This window comes from Aquila chrysaetos, chromosome 10 (assembly GCF_900496995.4).
Source record: "Aquila chrysaetos chrysaetos chromosome 10, bAquChr1.4, whole genome shotgun sequence".
Taxonomy (NCBI): Eukaryota; Metazoa; Chordata; class Aves; order Accipitriformes; family Accipitridae; genus Aquila; species Aquila chrysaetos.
The window spans coordinates 40,982,014-41,000,215 of NC_044013.1; the positions used below are offsets into that span (position 1 = coordinate 40,982,014).

The 18,202-nt window shown below is 35.7% G+C and overlaps 1 protein-coding gene across 3 annotated transcripts in view; it reads left to right on the forward strand.

The window, feature by feature from the left end:
- USP32 (ubiquitin specific peptidase 32) overlaps positions 1-18,202 on the forward strand; it is an 81,279-nt gene that overhangs the window by 13,854 nt on the left and 49,223 nt on the right. For all 3 annotated transcript variants that reach the window (XM_030027960.1, XM_030027961.1, XM_030027962.1), the window contains exons 2-4: positions 8,512-8,640; positions 16,902-17,007; positions 17,605-17,723. In XM_030027960.1, coding sequence (XP_029883820.1) covers positions 8,578-8,640; positions 16,902-17,007; positions 17,605-17,723 — 288 coding nt within the window. In that variant the 5' untranslated portion in view covers positions 8,512-8,577. The remainder of the gene's footprint in view (positions 1-8,511; positions 8,641-16,901; positions 17,008-17,604; positions 17,724-18,202) is intronic.

An 18,202-nucleotide genomic window follows, 5' to 3' on the forward strand; every position in this document is an offset into this window, starting at 1 on the left:
CTGGGATGAACCACTACTACCAAAACCCAAAGAATAGGTAGGAGGAAAAAAATACAAATGGATTGAATAATTTTATTATGTTTTTCTTTTTTAAACTCCAAAACTGTGTTGCTGTTATCCTTAAATTTGTGTTATTGGTAAGTATCATGTTAAGACTGTTAAGTCTTTAGTGAGATGCACTGTGTAATTTGAATGGTGCCATTTTTGATGCTCTGGTTATGAAAGATTCCTTAAGAGTAGATTAATTTTTTCATTAGGGGAGGCAGGGTTTTTTTGTCTGTGTTTTCCCCCAAAATATTCTCAAGTGGATTCCTTTTTGGCAGGAATGGGTGGGTGTGGAGGTTGTCTTTTTAGTCATAGCTGGTTCATTTATCTCAGTTGTATTTTGCAGTTTGTTCTTCCTCTTTGGGCTTGTTCCCAAACATACTTTACGTTCACTTGCACATTTTACTTCTTTGAAGCTTTTTAGTAATTGCTTTGGTTCTTGACAACTTCATAACCACAGCCATTAAGTCACAATAAAGACTAATGAAAAAAGTAATAAAATTTCCATGTATAACTAGGATGAAGATTCCAGGGGGAAATATTGAGCAAGTGATTACAGGGAAGATAATTGTCTGGTTAGAGAATTATGTGCCCTGTGAGTTTGATATTGAACCTGTAAAATTGTCACTTAAAAACCAAAATATTAGAATTATTACAACCCAAGCTGGAAGTTGGGAAGAGCTTGAGGTAGGTGAATTTTACTTGCTTTCTGAAGGATGATCAAGTTGTCTGTTTTATTAAAATTCAGGTTTGGTTATTTTTAGTAAAGAAGAAATGCAGTGTTATGCTGATGGTTGCAAATTATTGCTTGCTTTGTATACTTGAGATCTGTAGGGCTGGTGTTTTTTGTTGTGTGGGGGTTTTTGGGGTGGGTTTTGTTCTTTTTTTAAGGCACTGGCATAGCAAGCTGTTTTTCATCCAGTAGTGACATTGGAAATTCAGATTTTGTGTGTGTGTGTGTGTGTGTTTGTAGAGTATTGTGGGCATTTTGAATGCTTGCAGTTCTGGGAAAAAGTACCAGCCCTACTAGATATGTTGTAGGACACCTTACTCAGATGAACTCAAAGTTTCTTGACCCTTCACCTTAACTGAACTTTTTATCCTCTCTGTTTTTTTTCTTCCTGCTTATGGAGCAATTTGTTTTGTGTTTTGATTTTCAGCTTTGTCAATATATTGTGGTCTTCTGCCTTGGCTTTTTTTTTTTGCTGGTCACCTGTGAACTAGAATAAATAATTTCTTTTCATGTAGCCAAATGAAATATTTTAGGCTTTTGAGACCTAAAGATTTTACCAGCTTTTTTGTGGTGTTACTGCTTCTCATACTAATGGAAGTGATGATACGCATGTTACTTTTGTGATTCTGGTGTAAATAGAGGTTACCAAATCAATGATTGGTTTTCAGCAGTCACATGAGATGAAAGGAAAGAAAACAGATACGCGTGTTGCTTCTGTGTCCAGTTTGTTACAGATTATGTTAATTGGCTGTCAGTTTATAGTAGCCATGGCAGATTAACTCTACCCACCCTCAGTTAAACTACTGGGATTCTGTCCTTTTCACTGATTAAAGCAGCTCCTTAGTAGTAGCTTATAGTACTCTTACAGAGTATCTGAGATCATTTATCAAACATCTGTCTGTTGTAGACTAGAATTTATATTCATTTTGGTGTTGAGACAATTAAGACATGGAGAGGTTAAGTGTCTCTTGCCTGAATGTCTTGGACAGTATTAAACGAGTTCAAATGTTGTGCTTTTATTCTTATCCTTTACTACAACAGACAACTGTATGCTTTTGAAAGCTGCGTTTTATATCTCATTCTGTATTACCACAGCATTTTATATAATTATGCTTGGATTTTGAAGGGTAGGGGAAGAAGCATTGTAAAGGAAGCTATTTTTGTGGCTGGTCTGAGTTTCCTAATAAATATTAAATAGGAAATTAAAATGCATTTATTGTGCTCACTCTCATTGCACATGTCACAGGCAAGGTATATAGTAATTATATTATAGAAGCTGTAATAAATCCATTAAGCATGACTAACCATTTCTTTTAACCTTTAGACAAGCTCCTTTCAAAATGAATATTTGTTTCTTATAATGCTTAACATTCACGTGTGAACTGTTGCATCTTAAGCAGCCGTGCTTGCTCGTAAATTTTGGTGGTGTTTCTCTTCAGTGCATCTGTAAATCTTTAAACTTCTTTGCAAAGGGGTTGGAGAGCAGCCATATGCTGAAAGATGGGAAGATAAGTTACTCTCTTGGTTCTTGCTTTAGGTGCAAGTTAGTTACTGGTGCCAAGCAGAGACTGTAGTGCATGGCAGTTCTTACATTCTTGAGCTCAATAGTGTTCCTAGCGTTGCATCATTAAAAGAAAAAAAAATTAAGGAAGATTTTAACTACTTTCTTACAGTGTTTGAATAAAACATACTATTGAGGTAATTTGTACGAACCTTAACTTAGATTCATTAGTCTCTAAGGAAGTATGATAGAGTATGCAATGTAGGTACTTCGATTAGTGAGGAATTGGCTTTGATGTCACCATTTTATTCTCTCTTTTTTTCCCAAAACAGGAAGTGAACAAGCCAAAGTATCAATGTTAGGTGTATTTAGTTACGTGGTCATATTTTTGTGATGACTCTTAATAAATTTGACTAGCAGTCTTGTAACAGCAGAGTAACTTTTGCTGAGACAGGTATTTGCTTCCCAGCTTGCTGAGTTTAGCACGGGTATTTGTTGTGTAAAGTTGTCCTGTGCTTTTCAGTATGACCTTTGTCTTGAAGTGACAGATGTTGTGCTGTACATTGAACCATACATTACTCACAATGCATTTTAAAACTTTCCAAGATAAAGACAAGAAGGTGGGGGTGGGATTGGTGCTACAGGATGTGGAAAGAAAAAAGTTTCTAAAATGAATAGAGAATGTGTCTGCAAAACTTGCCAAAGCTCCACTGTAAGGGTTGATTTCCTCCAGCTTAGTTTAGTTAAACAGAATGTAAGGTCCGTCTAAAGATGTTACTTTAACATTACAGAATGGGGAAGCAGAAAGAATAGTATCTGCTTCTTCAGGAGAAACTGTGTGATACATACATTATGGTTTTATGTACGCTATTTGGGCTACAATTTTTATACAAAACAGACATTAAATTTAAGAGTAGTTGATTGAGCACATGTAAATAATACAGAATTTGAGTACTAGACAGTAAATGCTTCAGATAATTAACCTTGTTTTTACACACTCCTCTTAGTTTTAAGGAGGAGGAGGCCTGTAACTTCAGCTGTGTTCCCTGCCTTCCTTTTTCAGGCGGAACGTTGTATCTAATGTCCAGAATGTGGGTATCTAACGTTAGGCTTCTACATAATGTAGCTTATTTTTTCCGAGACAGATTCCCTGCAGCTCCTGTTTATATCAGTGGCAAGGCTGGCAGGGATCTCCTCTGAAATTCAGGTCAGTTTTATATGAGTGGCAAAATAAGGTTTAAGTCTAGAGTTGGTCATCTAGGCTTGCATAGTTTGAGCTTCAGATACAGTTGTATTCTAAAAGGAAAACTCCAGGATGACTTGGTGATAAATACGTGGCATGAAAGCAGTGTAGAGAGGGTGGTTTCCAGCATGGGACTGTTATGGAAGGCACTATACAAATCATTACCTGCATAGATGTGAATTTAAAAAAATAGTAGAGTCATAAATCCATATAAACAGCATTAAGTTTAAGTAACACTATTAAACTAAAAATATCCTCGGTAGTTTGATGAGCTGAAGGTTTGTTACAATTACTGTAAGTTGCGGTGACATTTTTAGCTGAGGTTGCATGGTTTCATTTAAACTTTATTAAACAAACTGGAGCTCGAATATTCCCTGGGGAGTTGGATGCAGCAATAATCTTCTGTTAAACTGTCTTTAACTTACTGGAAACCATCCAGCTAAGGTAGCATTGAGGAGGTTTGTATTAGGAAAGTTACCTAGACAGAATAACATAGTCTGTGACTTTTCCTTTTGTGGAAGGGACCATTTGTTTCCATGGTGGTTTTTGGAAGTAGGCAGATATATTTTTAAGAATTAACATACAGTATCTAACTACTGAAACTTGGTTTTATTGTTTTGAATTAGAACCTTACAGTAAAATGTTAGCTTCTGTAGCCTTGAGGTGTAAAGAATTAGGTGTGCAGTTCAATTGCATTGCTTTCTCTGCAGTAATATTGAGGTTGGGCCACTGTTACTGGTAGGAGCGATGTGGAGATGGTTTTTGTGGTGTTGACCACCATAGACTGACTTGCTTTGGGAAGTCTTAACATGTTTTGCTTTTCACTGTCAGGTTATGAATGCAGCAACAGTGTATCTGGTAGTGTAGTGTCTGTCTTGTACATCTGATGAAAGCTGCTTGTGAATGGTCTTTTCTTAGGTGTTTGTAGACAGCTGTCTCCTTAAAGTGTTTGGTAAGACTGCCTTTGGAAAAAGTGAATATACATGAAGAAGAAACTTAAGTCAGTGTAAGAAACAGATTTGTTAACTACATTCACATCTAAAGGTGGGATTAAAAATATCTCCATGGTCTATGATGCTTGCTGCGTAGGACTTGTGGAATTGGGAGAAGAAAGGTAGCTTGTGGGTATGTGAATGTTCTAATTTTTAATATTATAATAGTAATAGATTTATTGCTTCTAGAAATGTTACTTTCATAATTTAAGACTTAGTCTTATTTCTTCTCAACATGCCATCATGTTCTATCTCTATGTTGAGTAATTGGTACTTTGGTGTTGGGATTTTTTATTCAAATATTTTATTTGTCTTCCAGGCTCATAATAAACATTGATAATATCTTTGATTTATACTCTGCTCATTTCAGTAGTATTTTCATGTGCCTGGATCTAAATGCATAATGAACTTATTTTTACAAAGCTTTGCAGATGATTTTAAATGGCCAGCATCAGTCATTTTAATGTGTGTGTCCTGGGGAAGGAATGAAAGTAATCACCTTTCCTGTAATTCCATGACCCGTTTTGTAGTTTCTGCATGCAAACAATAATATTAAGTGTTCTGTAGCACTAATAACTTGTTTTAGAAATGTAGCATGGACTAGCAGTATCAACTTATCATCTAATATTAAATGATATACCGACAGTTGTTTTTGAAGGTCTTAGTAGTTTTGGTTGACAAGACTTCTTCCCAACCTTCTCCTTGTCTTCAGTAGGAGTCCAGTCACTTCTGCATTTCACAGTAGATATGTATGTATGGGATTTTCCTAGTCTTGAGCACTGTCTGAAGTACGCACTTGGCAGTTGTAGGTGCTCAAAGAAGTACCAATGACTGCTGCCTACAGTGCTCTTGGGAGTACTGTGTGTTCCCAAGATGCAGTTTGTCTAAGTTTCATCGCTCTGCTTGTTGTCTTTACTCATGATACAGTGAGATGTATTTGCTTAGAGTAGGGGCCTTCTCTGTCCTGCAAAACTGCAAAACAGCAACTCTACCAAATATTTCACAAGAAATACTATTCTATGCAGTTTTGTCACCAGAGAGGTGGTTGCGTTTCAGTGACTCCTAGAAACACGTAACTTGTTTCATGCACTTAGGGATGTAAGGTGATATGTACAATATCTCTGGAGTACTAATATGGTCTGCAGTTAAGGTTGTCAGATTACAAATTACTTTAATTTCTGTTAATACAGGTAAATCTCATAAAGGAATGGCCAGTAAATTTTATGATTATGAAAGTACTTGACTGACTAAAATCACTTTATGTTCTAGCCTATTACATATAGTCAGTTCGCATTTATTGGCTAAATAAAATTTTCTATTAAAACCGTAATTGGAAGTTTTACATGGCTATGGGCTGTTGTATTTCTTTTAATTAATCCTAGCAAGAAAATAGTGCACAAGTATAACTCGGCGAGATTGTACTTGTGTTCCTATTGAGAAGTGCTTTTGCGGTAAGTGGGCTCAGCAGTGACAGCAGCTGGAAGGTAGCTAGAGTTGTGTAAAACTGCTCTGCCCAGAAATTGTGGGGATTGTCGGTGCAGCAGCACTGTGCCGCTGTCCAACTGAGTTCATATGGAGCCTCCTTTGCTCCTCCCTGCCATGCTGCCATGCTGGGGAGAAATTGTAAGGAATTGGATCAAGGGACACAAAATCAGTAGTTATAAATGCATGGAGGGGGGAAATCCTTCATCATTTTTAATGAAAATTATTTGAATTTTCTGTGGAGCCAGGAAGCTAAACCTGAAAACATCAATAATGACACAGTGCTATATTAGTGGCTGTATATGTTGTGTATGTTTCAACCTTATTTTTGCAGTAAGCAATAATTAGGTTACTTGAAAGTCCATTATAATGTGTGTAAAGCCATAAGCATCTGGTTAGTTAACGCTTTGTTTGTGTATAAACTTTTTTGCCAAATGACCACAAACCAGATTGGATTGGTGAGAAGTTCAAAAAAATTAACTGAGGGGGAGAAAAAACCAGAATGCAGTCTATTTTTATTAAAAGTGTGTCTGCGCTCATGCATATAAAAATACAATAAATTAAAATATTTTCATCAAAGAACTGTTGCTAGATTTTTGTAGGATCTAGGTTCTTTGCTTTACCTTGGCAAAATAATGAAGCCAGTAGCTTCCCCTTTTTATGTCCCCTTAAAAATCCCAAGCTTTTACTCATTAAACATGTGGTGGGGAGTTGTCCCTGTTGGCTGACTATTTGCTGTAGTTATGTTGTGTATAAGAGGTGTGGAGAAGACAAGGTGAAGCATCCCTCTGATGTGAAGCACTTCAGTTAATTTCTTGCACATGTTTGGAGGAAAGGCTGTGGTGTGAGGGTCAGTTTCTTTGCAGAATCTTTATTTTGCTTCCTGTTTCCGTAATTCAGAAGAGCTGGGGAGTGTGGAGAATGTGCTTCAGGTTGTAAATATTGTATCTGAGAGTCTGTTTCAAGTTAGGGAAAAATCTTGGAAGAAAACTTCAGCTGGTATGCCTAATGGTGTTTGAGCATTCATTAAATCATCACATGTAAAGACACAAAAAAAGAAAATGACTGTATGGACAGATGTTAATATGAAATAGTGAAATTTAAACACCATATAAGCCAGGTAACAGTATTATACCAACATTCTTCTGCCATATAATTAAATCCATGTTAATTGATAGCACCAGGGCTGTGTGGGTCACACTTTAGGTTTATTTCTTAGCTCCTTTGAATTTTTTTCTGGTCAAAAGTACCCAGAATCTATAACAAAATTTGAAAAGAAACATGACCCAATTTCTGTTTTTACACACCATTGTTAAGTGAAGTTACTAGTCTGTTTAAATGTTGACTAGGATTAAATTAGGGAGGAATGTTTCAATGTGATTTACTTTTAAGGAGTGATTTTTCTTTTGATGAATGAATTAATTGAAATGTAGCAGTTTTAAAGAGAGTGCTGGATTAAGCTCTCAAGTGTTCTGTTTTATTTTGGCTGACAAAAAGCTTGACAAGGTTTTGGCCATGCCGGTGTTGTTTGTCTGGCTTGTTATATCAGGGGAAGGAAAATGCCTTGCTATAAATACAGTGGAATAGCTGTCATGTACAGCATAATTTCTTTTGGCTTCGAGATGGTAAATAGCTCCTTCTGCACTACATGGTAATTTACATGTGATCCAGGTCATGGTGTGTTATTCTCTGCAGCTTGTTTTTTGATAAAGGACTTGTTTTGTTCAGCAAGATACTTCACTTCTTAAGTACTTTGTTAGAGAGTTGCTTTATGCTTGTAAAATTTGAAAGCAAGGACTGCTTTTCAGGAAGCTCATGTGCAAGTATAAATGGGATGTCATCCAACTTTTCACGTTTACAGATTGTGAACAAGTTTGAACAGGTTTTAGTTGGCAATCAGATTTTGACTGTGCAAGAAAATCTTAGGTGAAGAATTACATTTAGTCCAAAATCTATCTGTAGTATTCCTGTTAAAGTCATGCTTCACTGTACTGTCTTATGAGCATATAAGTGGTGATTAAATATTTTTTTATATATACAGAAAAGTAGACTGGTTGCTAGATGAAACTGCTTGAAGGATGCTGCCAGAGCTGCTTTTAATAATATTCACCACTGTTGTTACAGATCATTTCTCTGGCTTACATGCAATGTAAAATTGATCATAAAGCTAGCTTATTTTCCTTTTGTGTGACAATAATGGTGCTTAATTTAGAACAAATTATAATACGCTATTGTAGTCAGAGAAAACTTAGTCAGTGAACTGTTGTAATCATTGATGTTAACTTTAGGTCTACTTCACTTTTTTGAGGAAGATTAGATTATTGGATCTCCATTTTCTAGTAGTCAGATTTTCCCACTATTTAGGTGAAATCATGCATTTAATTTCTTCCTATCTTTTTATTGTAAAAGTAAATATAAGGTGTATAGGATTTTGAGAGTCCTTAAGCTATTACATTTCTACGACATCTTTATTGACCAAATCTTTTTTTTTCTCCTCTCTTCTCACTCAACACAGTTACAGACATAGAGCTAAAAGCGACTGAAAGATGCTTTCAAGAGAACTTGTGGACTCTCATATTATATGACTCAACAGTGCTTCATCAGGGAAGTTCTTGGTGATGGAGTCCCTCCAAAAGTTGCTGAGGTAATCAGTGAACTTGCTGTTTTTCTGGGGAGGCATATGCGGTCGATAATGTACACCTATAGATGTACACACACAAATATGCCTATATAGATACACGAGCTAATTTAATTTCTTTCCTTTTTTCATGCAATATCACAATGTATGTTCTATATCTGAAGATAATGTTCCAGACTTGGATCATGGGTTGTCAGTGATGTGTGCTTGATGGAGCTACTGATTCCAAGCCAACTAATAGGTGGTAGATGAATTTGAAGTAAACCTGAATATCCACATGTAGATTTGGGGAAGTAAAAGGTTGGGAAGTTTTAACACTATATGTAGGCATTATAACAGAGGATTTTATTTAATCTGGACATGTACTTGCTTTTGGTTTCTCTGACATTCCATTGGCTTTTACTTTGTTTTCTAAATTGAAGATTAATCTTTACAAGCTCTTAAAAATAATTTATATGTATAATAAATGTATAAATTAACTGAAAAATAGCCAGAATCAAAATATGTTACATGGATATAAATATTGTGTGTATATCTAAAAAAATAGTAATACCATCCTGCACACATGCGTGTTTAAAAATATTATTTTCTTTCATAGTGTTACCCCTGTCTCGAGAGAGAAATTAAAATATTGTTTGCAGAGAAGAATAAGATTAGCCAGACCTTTCAAATGATATCTTGCTCCATGTCATTTCTAATCACAGCTTCTATTTCTGGTGTCTTCAGTGTTATTGACCTCACAGGCAGCGTACAAGTCTTCCAGTTTTATTTAGATGATGTGAGTAGTGAAGTGTGCGTTGCAAAAGGTTTAACACTGTGGTAGTGTTACTTTTTTTCAAAGCTTAATCTTTTCTCCATTATTTTTTTCTGTTTTTCCTAAGTGTTGACCAAGAGTATGATATTACTTGATTCTGTAATACAGTTAACAGTTTGATTTTTGTGTGGGTATTCAAGTGCTTAACAGGAAAGATTGCAATGTGTGTTAGCACAATCAAATTAAAAGAAACTATATGATTTGCCTATAGCTTAAAGCATGTCTTAGTATTAATTTCTGTATACGTTGTCTAGATGCTTTGACTGTTAGTAGCTCATAAGGTTAAACAAAAAAATGTATCCTACACTGTATAAGATTGGTTTGAAATAATATAAAATGTTGAAAATTTTACATTGTGAGTTAACTTGTACCTTTTTATCCCTTTTATGCCAGTATTAAGGATTAAATTATGGATTTGGATGAAGTAAACTTTTGGTCACAAATAGAGACTCCAGGTTTTCAAATGTCTGCTGGCTACCCTCTATTTTATTTTTTAAAAATCTGTCCTTAAAGACACAGTTTCAGTGGTGATTATTTTTTTTAACATTCATTACAGTTATACTGCAGTTCTTGGCTTCCAATTGGCGAAACAAAATTAATGGAAGAATCATAATTGTTTTTTGATGTCATCTCATCAAAACTGGCACATCATCTCAAAATTCTAGTAGTCATATCTGTGAGCTTGAATACTGTAAATTTGGACAAAATTTGGATTTAATTCTGCTCATACTATAAAGGGATGCTTTGTAATTCCTGGCTTCAGGGTGTGGAAAGGCAGGCAAAGTCATTAGGCATCTTAAAGCCTTGTTCTGAGTTTTCAGCTTTTCAATCATTAAAATCGATCATTTTGAGCCTCAGATTGCTGGGCTGTCTTCTCTGCATGTTTTGAATAGTAGTTTTTCATATCTGAGTAGCGATAGACCTTCAGGAATTCATTGAGTGAAAAACACAGAATTTTACAGCAGGGACATAGAGAACTGAAGCCAGTGGAACTTTGGTCAAATAATTTGCATGACTGTCATACACACGAAACATTTTTTAGATGTCTGGGACAGTAATTTTCTGAAAGGTTCTCTTGGAAAAATGGAGTTGAAGATATTAATTAAATGAAATTAACAGAAGTGCTTTACGTTGTTTTAACTGTGGGAAAGCTGGTGAAGAGGTGAGATGTATGAACACAGCATTTATTTTTAAATCTAAGGAAGTAATGCAATTACCATATGCACTTGTGTGCACCTTGATAGAAAAAGTATTGTTCAGAGGAGGTGAAAGGATGGAATGCTGATAATATTTCAAGAAAGCATTTTTAGTAGCTTTGTATTTTAGATTGAGGAGGGGAAGAATGTTGAGAAAGGACCTCCTAACCTTGGCCCATGCAGTCATTTCAATGACTAATTAGATTATACTTTTTATATATACCTACATATATTATGATTGTGAGACAGTTTATACACAGCATTGTGTGATACTTACTAAGTAGTCAAGTGCAGTGCATCTTTTTCTCTAAATGTGACTAATTGGTTAACAAGCTGCAGTCCAAGTAATGCAAAGAGAAGAGGGATGATGCTAACAGAGACATGAAGGGCACGTTGAGGGGGCTGCTAAAAGAACAAGAAAACAGACTTGTCAAGGACTGAGAAGAGGGATCATAAGGATAAAATCAGGAAAGAATCCAGGACATTTAGAAAGGAGCCAAAAGAATGCCTTGAGCATCCTCTCCTACTCTTCCAGCAGGCTTACTAGAGTGTATGGGCACAGCGCCAGGGATTTGGACCTAAAGGGAACTGTTTGTATAGACTGAGACTTTTTTTTAACAGAAGAGGAACCATATTGTTACACTCTTCAGTTATCCATGAAACATAACATGTCAGACTTAAATTTTGTAAAAAAATTATGACTATGTACAATTCAATTATAGTAAATTTTACATTCTGAAATGTAAATTGCTATGATACTGTCTGGGTGTGACTATTTTAAGTAAAGCTGCAACAGTATTAAGTAATTTTAGAAAATACAAAATTTCATCATATTTTGATGGTGCATCTTATTAGAAGAAGTTTTCCAAACAGCACATCAGTGTGAAAAATTGTGGAGCTCCTTCCTTAGAAATGCAAACTAATCTCTGTTATATATTGTTATATAACTATTCAGTGTTTATATACTCTTCCCAAAGAATGGTTAAGCAGCTAAACTCAAAGTAATGCCAGCTGCCCATGATTGTAATTACGTATGTTAAATACTATTATATTGGACATTATCCATAGAATTCCTTTTCTGTATTTATATCATGAACAGTCAATGTGTTATGTTGAAATAATATATAAATATAATATTTGGCATTCAACTGATATCATAACTGAGATGTACAAAGTTCAACAGAAGGAAGTGGAAAAACTCAGAAATAGGTATGAATTAGAAATATGCTTTGAGATGGATGAAGAGAGGAGACAGCTTTATTGGAAGTAATCTATAAAATAGATGTTCTTAAGAAGTCTAAAAGCACAGAAGGGTTAAATTTGAGTGATGGAGAATAAAGTGTGAAGAAAAGATCATATTTTATTAAAATTTGTGAAAGAAAAACAGTGATTTCTCATTTGTTTATTCATGTATGTATTTTTTATCTTGGAAGTCCTGTTAATCTGAAATGCAAGAATTCTCTTTGTGCTCTTTGTGGGTTTTTTTTTGATCAGAAATAGCTATATTAAGACTTAAACTATAGTGTTCAGCAGAGCTAACTGCATATTTTTAAAAAAGTAATGATTCCAGTGTAACATAAAGGTAAATTGCTTACATATGCAGCGTAGCCTTGAAGGCATCTTGTGAAATCAGAATGATTAGATGTAGAAAGTGTGGAATTCAAATCTCTGCCACGACATTGTCCATGAAGCATATACAGTTATTGTGTCCAAATAGAGCACAAATATAGTTTTAGTAATTTAGCCCTTCAAGCATTTGTAAATGGATTAAGTTTCAGTAATAGAAGAGGATGATCTGAGCACCCTGTGGGAAGTTAATGTATTTGGGTAGCGCTATGTCTTATAGTGGAATGAAACTGCAGGTTCTACATAATGCTTTCTGTAGAATTAGATTCTTCTGTATTATTGGCCTCATTTACATTGACTTGCCTTCAGACATCTTTTAATAGTCTTAAGTGGATAGCAAATGAAAAGTGATAGTTTGATGGGTGGACAAGGAGAGGATTTACTGAAGGTAACACACAGAACTATATTGAGGTAAGTGTCTTCAGGGAACCTGTCTGCTTCAGCGTTATGTCTGGTCATAACTGTGACAGAGGTGTGAACAAAATTTTAGAATTTTTTTACTGCCTTGTTGCCCAATGCTTCTTCGGAGGTCGTCTAGAACCCATTCTGCAAATGAATTCTGCTAGTCTGCTGCCTACTGTTGGAAAGGCAACAGTGGTAGATTTTCCACACCCTGTTATACACAAAGCGTAAAGGGCAGTTGCACTAGTAAATCTAACGTAGCTAGTCTGTGTTAGGTATTTCTTTTTCTTCTTTTTGCCACTACAGCACCGTGTGGCTTAGCCAGATCTACCCAGTGCCCTTGACAGGCCCGTGGCTGGTTTTGTTTTGTCTCTCCCAGTCCTGGCTTAATTTTCACTTGAGATGGAAACCACGCCGGAGATAGTAAGAGCAGTGACTCATTCACGTGGCTCTGGTATTCAGCTCTCTTTACTTGTGCTTGAGGATTTTGGCTGCAGCGCTGTGATTGCTGTTACTGGAGGGGAAAGAGGGGATAGAAAGAGGGATTTTTGGGTCCAGTAACTTTCTTCTTGTTCCACCTAACCTTGTGAATCTCTTTTAGAATGCCAACTCATTTAGGCTGAGGTGCTTGAGGAAACAGATCTGTCTGAGCTTTGTCATTAGATGTTTCTGAAGCTCAATTTTTGAGCCCCACACCATTATCCTCGAGAGACTCCAAGGAGACATGTGCCAGCCTCTGCAGATGTGGAAGTTAATAGGCATATAATATACTCTTTGGGAATTTTCAGCTGATTCTTCTGCCTTTTTTTAATAGGAAAAACTACAGGTTCAAAGCCTCACAGTGATATTATTGCACCTGTTCACAGAGGCTTCCTTTAACTGCTGTCAGTTTGTTTCCATCTTTACTCAGAACTGTCTCTGAAAAGTGTCAGATTACTGTCACTTTGTGATTTACAAGTAATTTATTATGAAACATTATTCTAAGTGATTAAACTACAAAGGAAGCTAAATTTTCTTTTATTAATAACAAATAGTGGTCAGCAGATGACCTCAAAAGCTGGTCTTTTTAATAATGCAGCAAGATTTTATTTTCTCTCATGTCTGTTTCCAGTGTTGAGCTGTTTGTTTTAAAGCAAATAAATCTTTTGGCAACAAGTTTTGTTACATCTTGCTTTATCAATGTAAAAGGCGCAAATACTTTCAAAGTACTTTACTGATTTCTTAGCTTACAGTTAGAGTAACAAATATTGACAGCTGCCAGTTCTTTGGTAAACAATTTCCTGGCATATAGACCTGCATCAGTGTGAGATGGTAACTTTTTTCAGTCTTACTTTGGGAGACATGGCACTCGCATTTTGCAAAGGGACTTCAGCCTGTTGAGAATTGGTTTCTTCCTTATTCCACTCCCTTGTAATGTTATGCTGTCTGACTCCTTTGAAGGGCACAACTGATAATAGACTGCACTTGATTACACTGAATGTCCTACGTGGTTATGGTAGTGTGTAGGTCTCTTGTAATATTTGAAATGTCATTTATGTAGTTATTTTATACCAGTTTCACAGTCAGCTTAATCCTGGCTACTTATTCTCACCCTGAGGTCATCCACTTTGAGCTGGATTAATGAAACCTGATAACAAAAATGGTTAATTCAAACCCAAGTTGGTTCCCCGATTTCATTCATAGTCCTGCTGCATGAATGCTTGTTTTGGCATAGATGTTGGAAGTGGTGTGTGGGTGGGAATGAGTTGTTGGGGGCAGGCGAATGGCTAGCGCTGGTTTAAGCCAGCAATGAAACTACAGTGTTTAAGAGAGGCAGAAGATGGAAAGTACTTTAAAAAAGTAATTAAATGTAGGCTGCACGTGTCTGCAAAGAGACAGGAAAAATTCTAATCGGACTTAAATGTAGTTTTGATTTATTTTTTTAAATCTGATTTAGAATTATTCTTGTGGGTTTTCAAACATAAATTTACTATACTAGAGTGTTCACTGGATGTATCCAGTAGATTTATGATCCTAATTCTGCTATTTGTGGCAGGTCCTCATACAGTGGTAGATTTTGTGCTGTAACAACCTTTATACTTCAAAACTGAAGTCCTAATTAATATGAGAATTTGTACATCCCTGTAGTGATTTTGTTTTATCGTGGTTTAAAAGTAGATTATTTTGATGTGTTTAAAACTTTAACTTGTTGGGTAGATTCACAGGATTTCACACACTTAAGGTAATGTTAGTGACACGCGTTTTTTCCAGAACTGCTGATAGTGTAGAGGACAAGTGTCACTCCAATTGCACATACCATCTCTCGCTGTTGTTTTCTAGTCATCTCTGAGTGTAAATGTTTCCTGATGGTTATGGTGGAAGTTTAAAAAAATTTAAAAGTGTTTTAATTCTGTAGATTGGTGGATTTTTGTATGTGGGCCCCAGGGTGTCATGGCTTCTTTGGTAGGCTTGCAAAAAAGGCTAAAATGTATTGGGCAAGCATTTGTAGTTTCAAAGGGGAAAAAAAACACCAAATAGAGCTTAGAAGGTCAAAAAAAGTGTCGCTTTAGCTGTTTAGAATTGTCTGGTTGTAGTTCCTATGTTTAAAAACAAACAAAGGGCAGGGGGAAGGGATACAGGTGTTGCAGTTAAGATCTGTGAGTTTCATCCCATGGTTTACTAATGATTCACTCTGTGGGTAATACACAAAATAGTGAATCTGTCTGCATTAATTATGAAGCTCTGCTGACCTCTGAAGTCTGCTATTGCTATTTGGCTAAATTCTCATATAAAGAATATACTCAAAACTTTACTAGAGAAAAATGAAAAAGCAGTACATAACTGCATGTACGCATCCTGGTTTTAATATTGTTTACTTAGAATGTGATTCAGATGCAAGCAAAGAAAATACTGTTTAAAATGTGCACAATACTTTTCTTAATAGAAGTTGATCTCTGTTCCTTTATCTTTGCCTCTGAAAAAGTTATATTTAAAAAACAAGTTCAGCAAATAAGCCTACTGTCCAAACCATGATCAGTGACAAATCACTTTGTTCTGGTCTTTCACAGTAATAGTTCCCCATCAGCTAGACTTAATACTTTCTCTTTATGGTTAGATGTACAGTGTGATATCTATAAGAAATCAAATTATAAGACATAGACACTGAAATAATTCTTGTATGTAAGAATAATTGATAAGTTCTGACTGCTTTAAGTTCTATTACCTAATGCAGATTTCTGTCTTGTGATACTGATAAAGTACTGGTGCTTGTAGGAATAGATTTGGGATTACAGGAGGAGTCCATATTTGAAGAGCAGTATAGCATACATATTTTAATTTGTGCTTTGTAGTATTAGAGGCAAGGTGAAGTAGTACATTGCAATAAGCGAATTGGTAATTCTTGTTTACTAAAAGTAGTTGCTCTTTGTCCTAAAATGACTTACTTCCTTCATATCTTATGTATCAGTATTGAATCACTGTTAAGATGCTGTTGAGTAAGTTAAGCTGCAGTGTACAGACTACTTTCATGTGAAAGGTAAATGCTTCAGCCCTTCCATTGACAGTGTTGTGCCTGGTGGCGGCTCTGTGGATCTTCGAGTAACTTCCAAATAGAAGTCTTGATTTCTATTGCTTTCTGTTGGAAGCAAGATTTAAGTACTATTGTTAGAGCAGGGTACTAAACTGGAATGGTCATTCTAGCAACAGTTGCAGTGATAAGATAGTTAAGGTATTGTTGATGGAAGGTTGTTTGGTTTTTGGTTTTTTTTGTGTCACAACGTTTCAAAGCAGCAGTTTTTGATGGCTTATTGGAAGTGTATCTCCCCTGACTGGGGCAATGAAACACTTGATGCTCCAACAACCTCTTGATGGCTTTGAGACTATCAAAGCCCAGTCTGGAGGAGATTTCATCTTCATTACCTTGATAAGACTGGGGAGATAGCACCAGTGAGCAAGCAAGAAGCTGTCTTCATTGGAGGATTTTAGCTTTTTTTTTTTTTTTTTAATATTGCTGTTCAGGAAAAGTACCTGCATTTCACTAAATAAAAGCCCCTGGAAAGGCTGTCTTATAGATACTGGAAGAGCTATGAAAGTTAACAGAATTAAAATCAGAAGTGTGTTTAGCTGAATGGGAGATGACTAGTCTAAAAACTACGTAAGAAGGAGCCTTAGTATAAGTTGTTGCTTTTAGTTCTGACATCCCTGTTTGCCCTGTAAACTTTTTGGTTAACTTCTCTGTCTTATTATTCTAGGTTATCTATTGTTCATTTGGAGGAATATCCAAAGGGCTGCACTTCAATAACTTGATAGTTGGATTAGTTCTACTTACAAGAGGCAGAGAGGAAGAGAAAGCAAAATGTAAGTAATGTAACTTAGAACAGTAACAACAGGATAGTGGAGAGTAAGTGTATAATACGCTTATGTAAAGCAAGCATAAATTGTGGTATACTAAGTCCCTATTTTTATATGTAACCAGGCCATACATTTTCCAGTAAAGACAGTATATTTTTAGACATTTTTAGCTGTGTATTTTGAAATTCAGTGCATTTTTGTTTTCTGTACTCACCAAAATGAAATATTTGATAAGTCATCATGAATGTAAATGTTAGGATCCTACAGAAAGACTGTTGATCACTGTATGTGGGCAGAGGAAGGAGGATGGCATTGATATTTTTCAAAACAAATGAAAGCATCTGCCTACTGACTTCTGTTGTTTTGTCTTCCTTGTTAATCTGATTTGATAGTGTTTATTTTCTTTTTGATTAGTGGACAATGGTAAAAGAAAAAGGAGATACTTCTTGACCTAAACCTTGTTGAGCTATATTGAAATTGAATTAATCTAAGTTTTTAGTCCTTTAGTTGTTGCACAGCTTTTGGCATTCTCAGCCAGTTGTGAACTTAATAATTGAAAAATGTAACCACCATCGTTGCTTAAACATTTCTCTACTTCCTCAGACATTTTCAGTCTCTTTTCTAATGAATCTGGGAGTTATGTTGTCCGTGAAGAGATGGAGAAGATGCTGCATGTGGTCGATGGAAAAGTCCCAGAGTCACTCAAGAAATGTTTCTCTGAGGTATTTCATACATTGGGTAGTTTGTTTTTCTCTGACATACATGCTTGTGCATGTATGGGGACAAATGGACCTTGTTTAAATTGGGTAAAAGCTCATAGCTTCTTATGTTGTAATATTACATTAATTTGTATTGATGTGAATTGCAGCTTGGTATATAAATGTAGGCGTTCTCCATGCTGCTTTACTTACTGTGCTAGTTTGAAAGGTATCATTTCCCAAGGATAACCATGTTACCAAGTAAATTTAACTACTAATATTGTTAGTGGAATTTTTTCATTAGTGTGGACATTTTACTGTGATTGGGGAAGAAATCTAGAATACAGATCTGGGAGGGGAAGGGAAGTCTGCATCCTGGATTTAAAAATGCCTGCCAGCAGTGGTTGCTTAAAAATGGTAGTTTTATAGTATTACTTTTGTCTCACTGTGCCTGCTAGGAGCTACAACATTTATTTATGCTTTAGGTTGTTTGAGAGATGTAA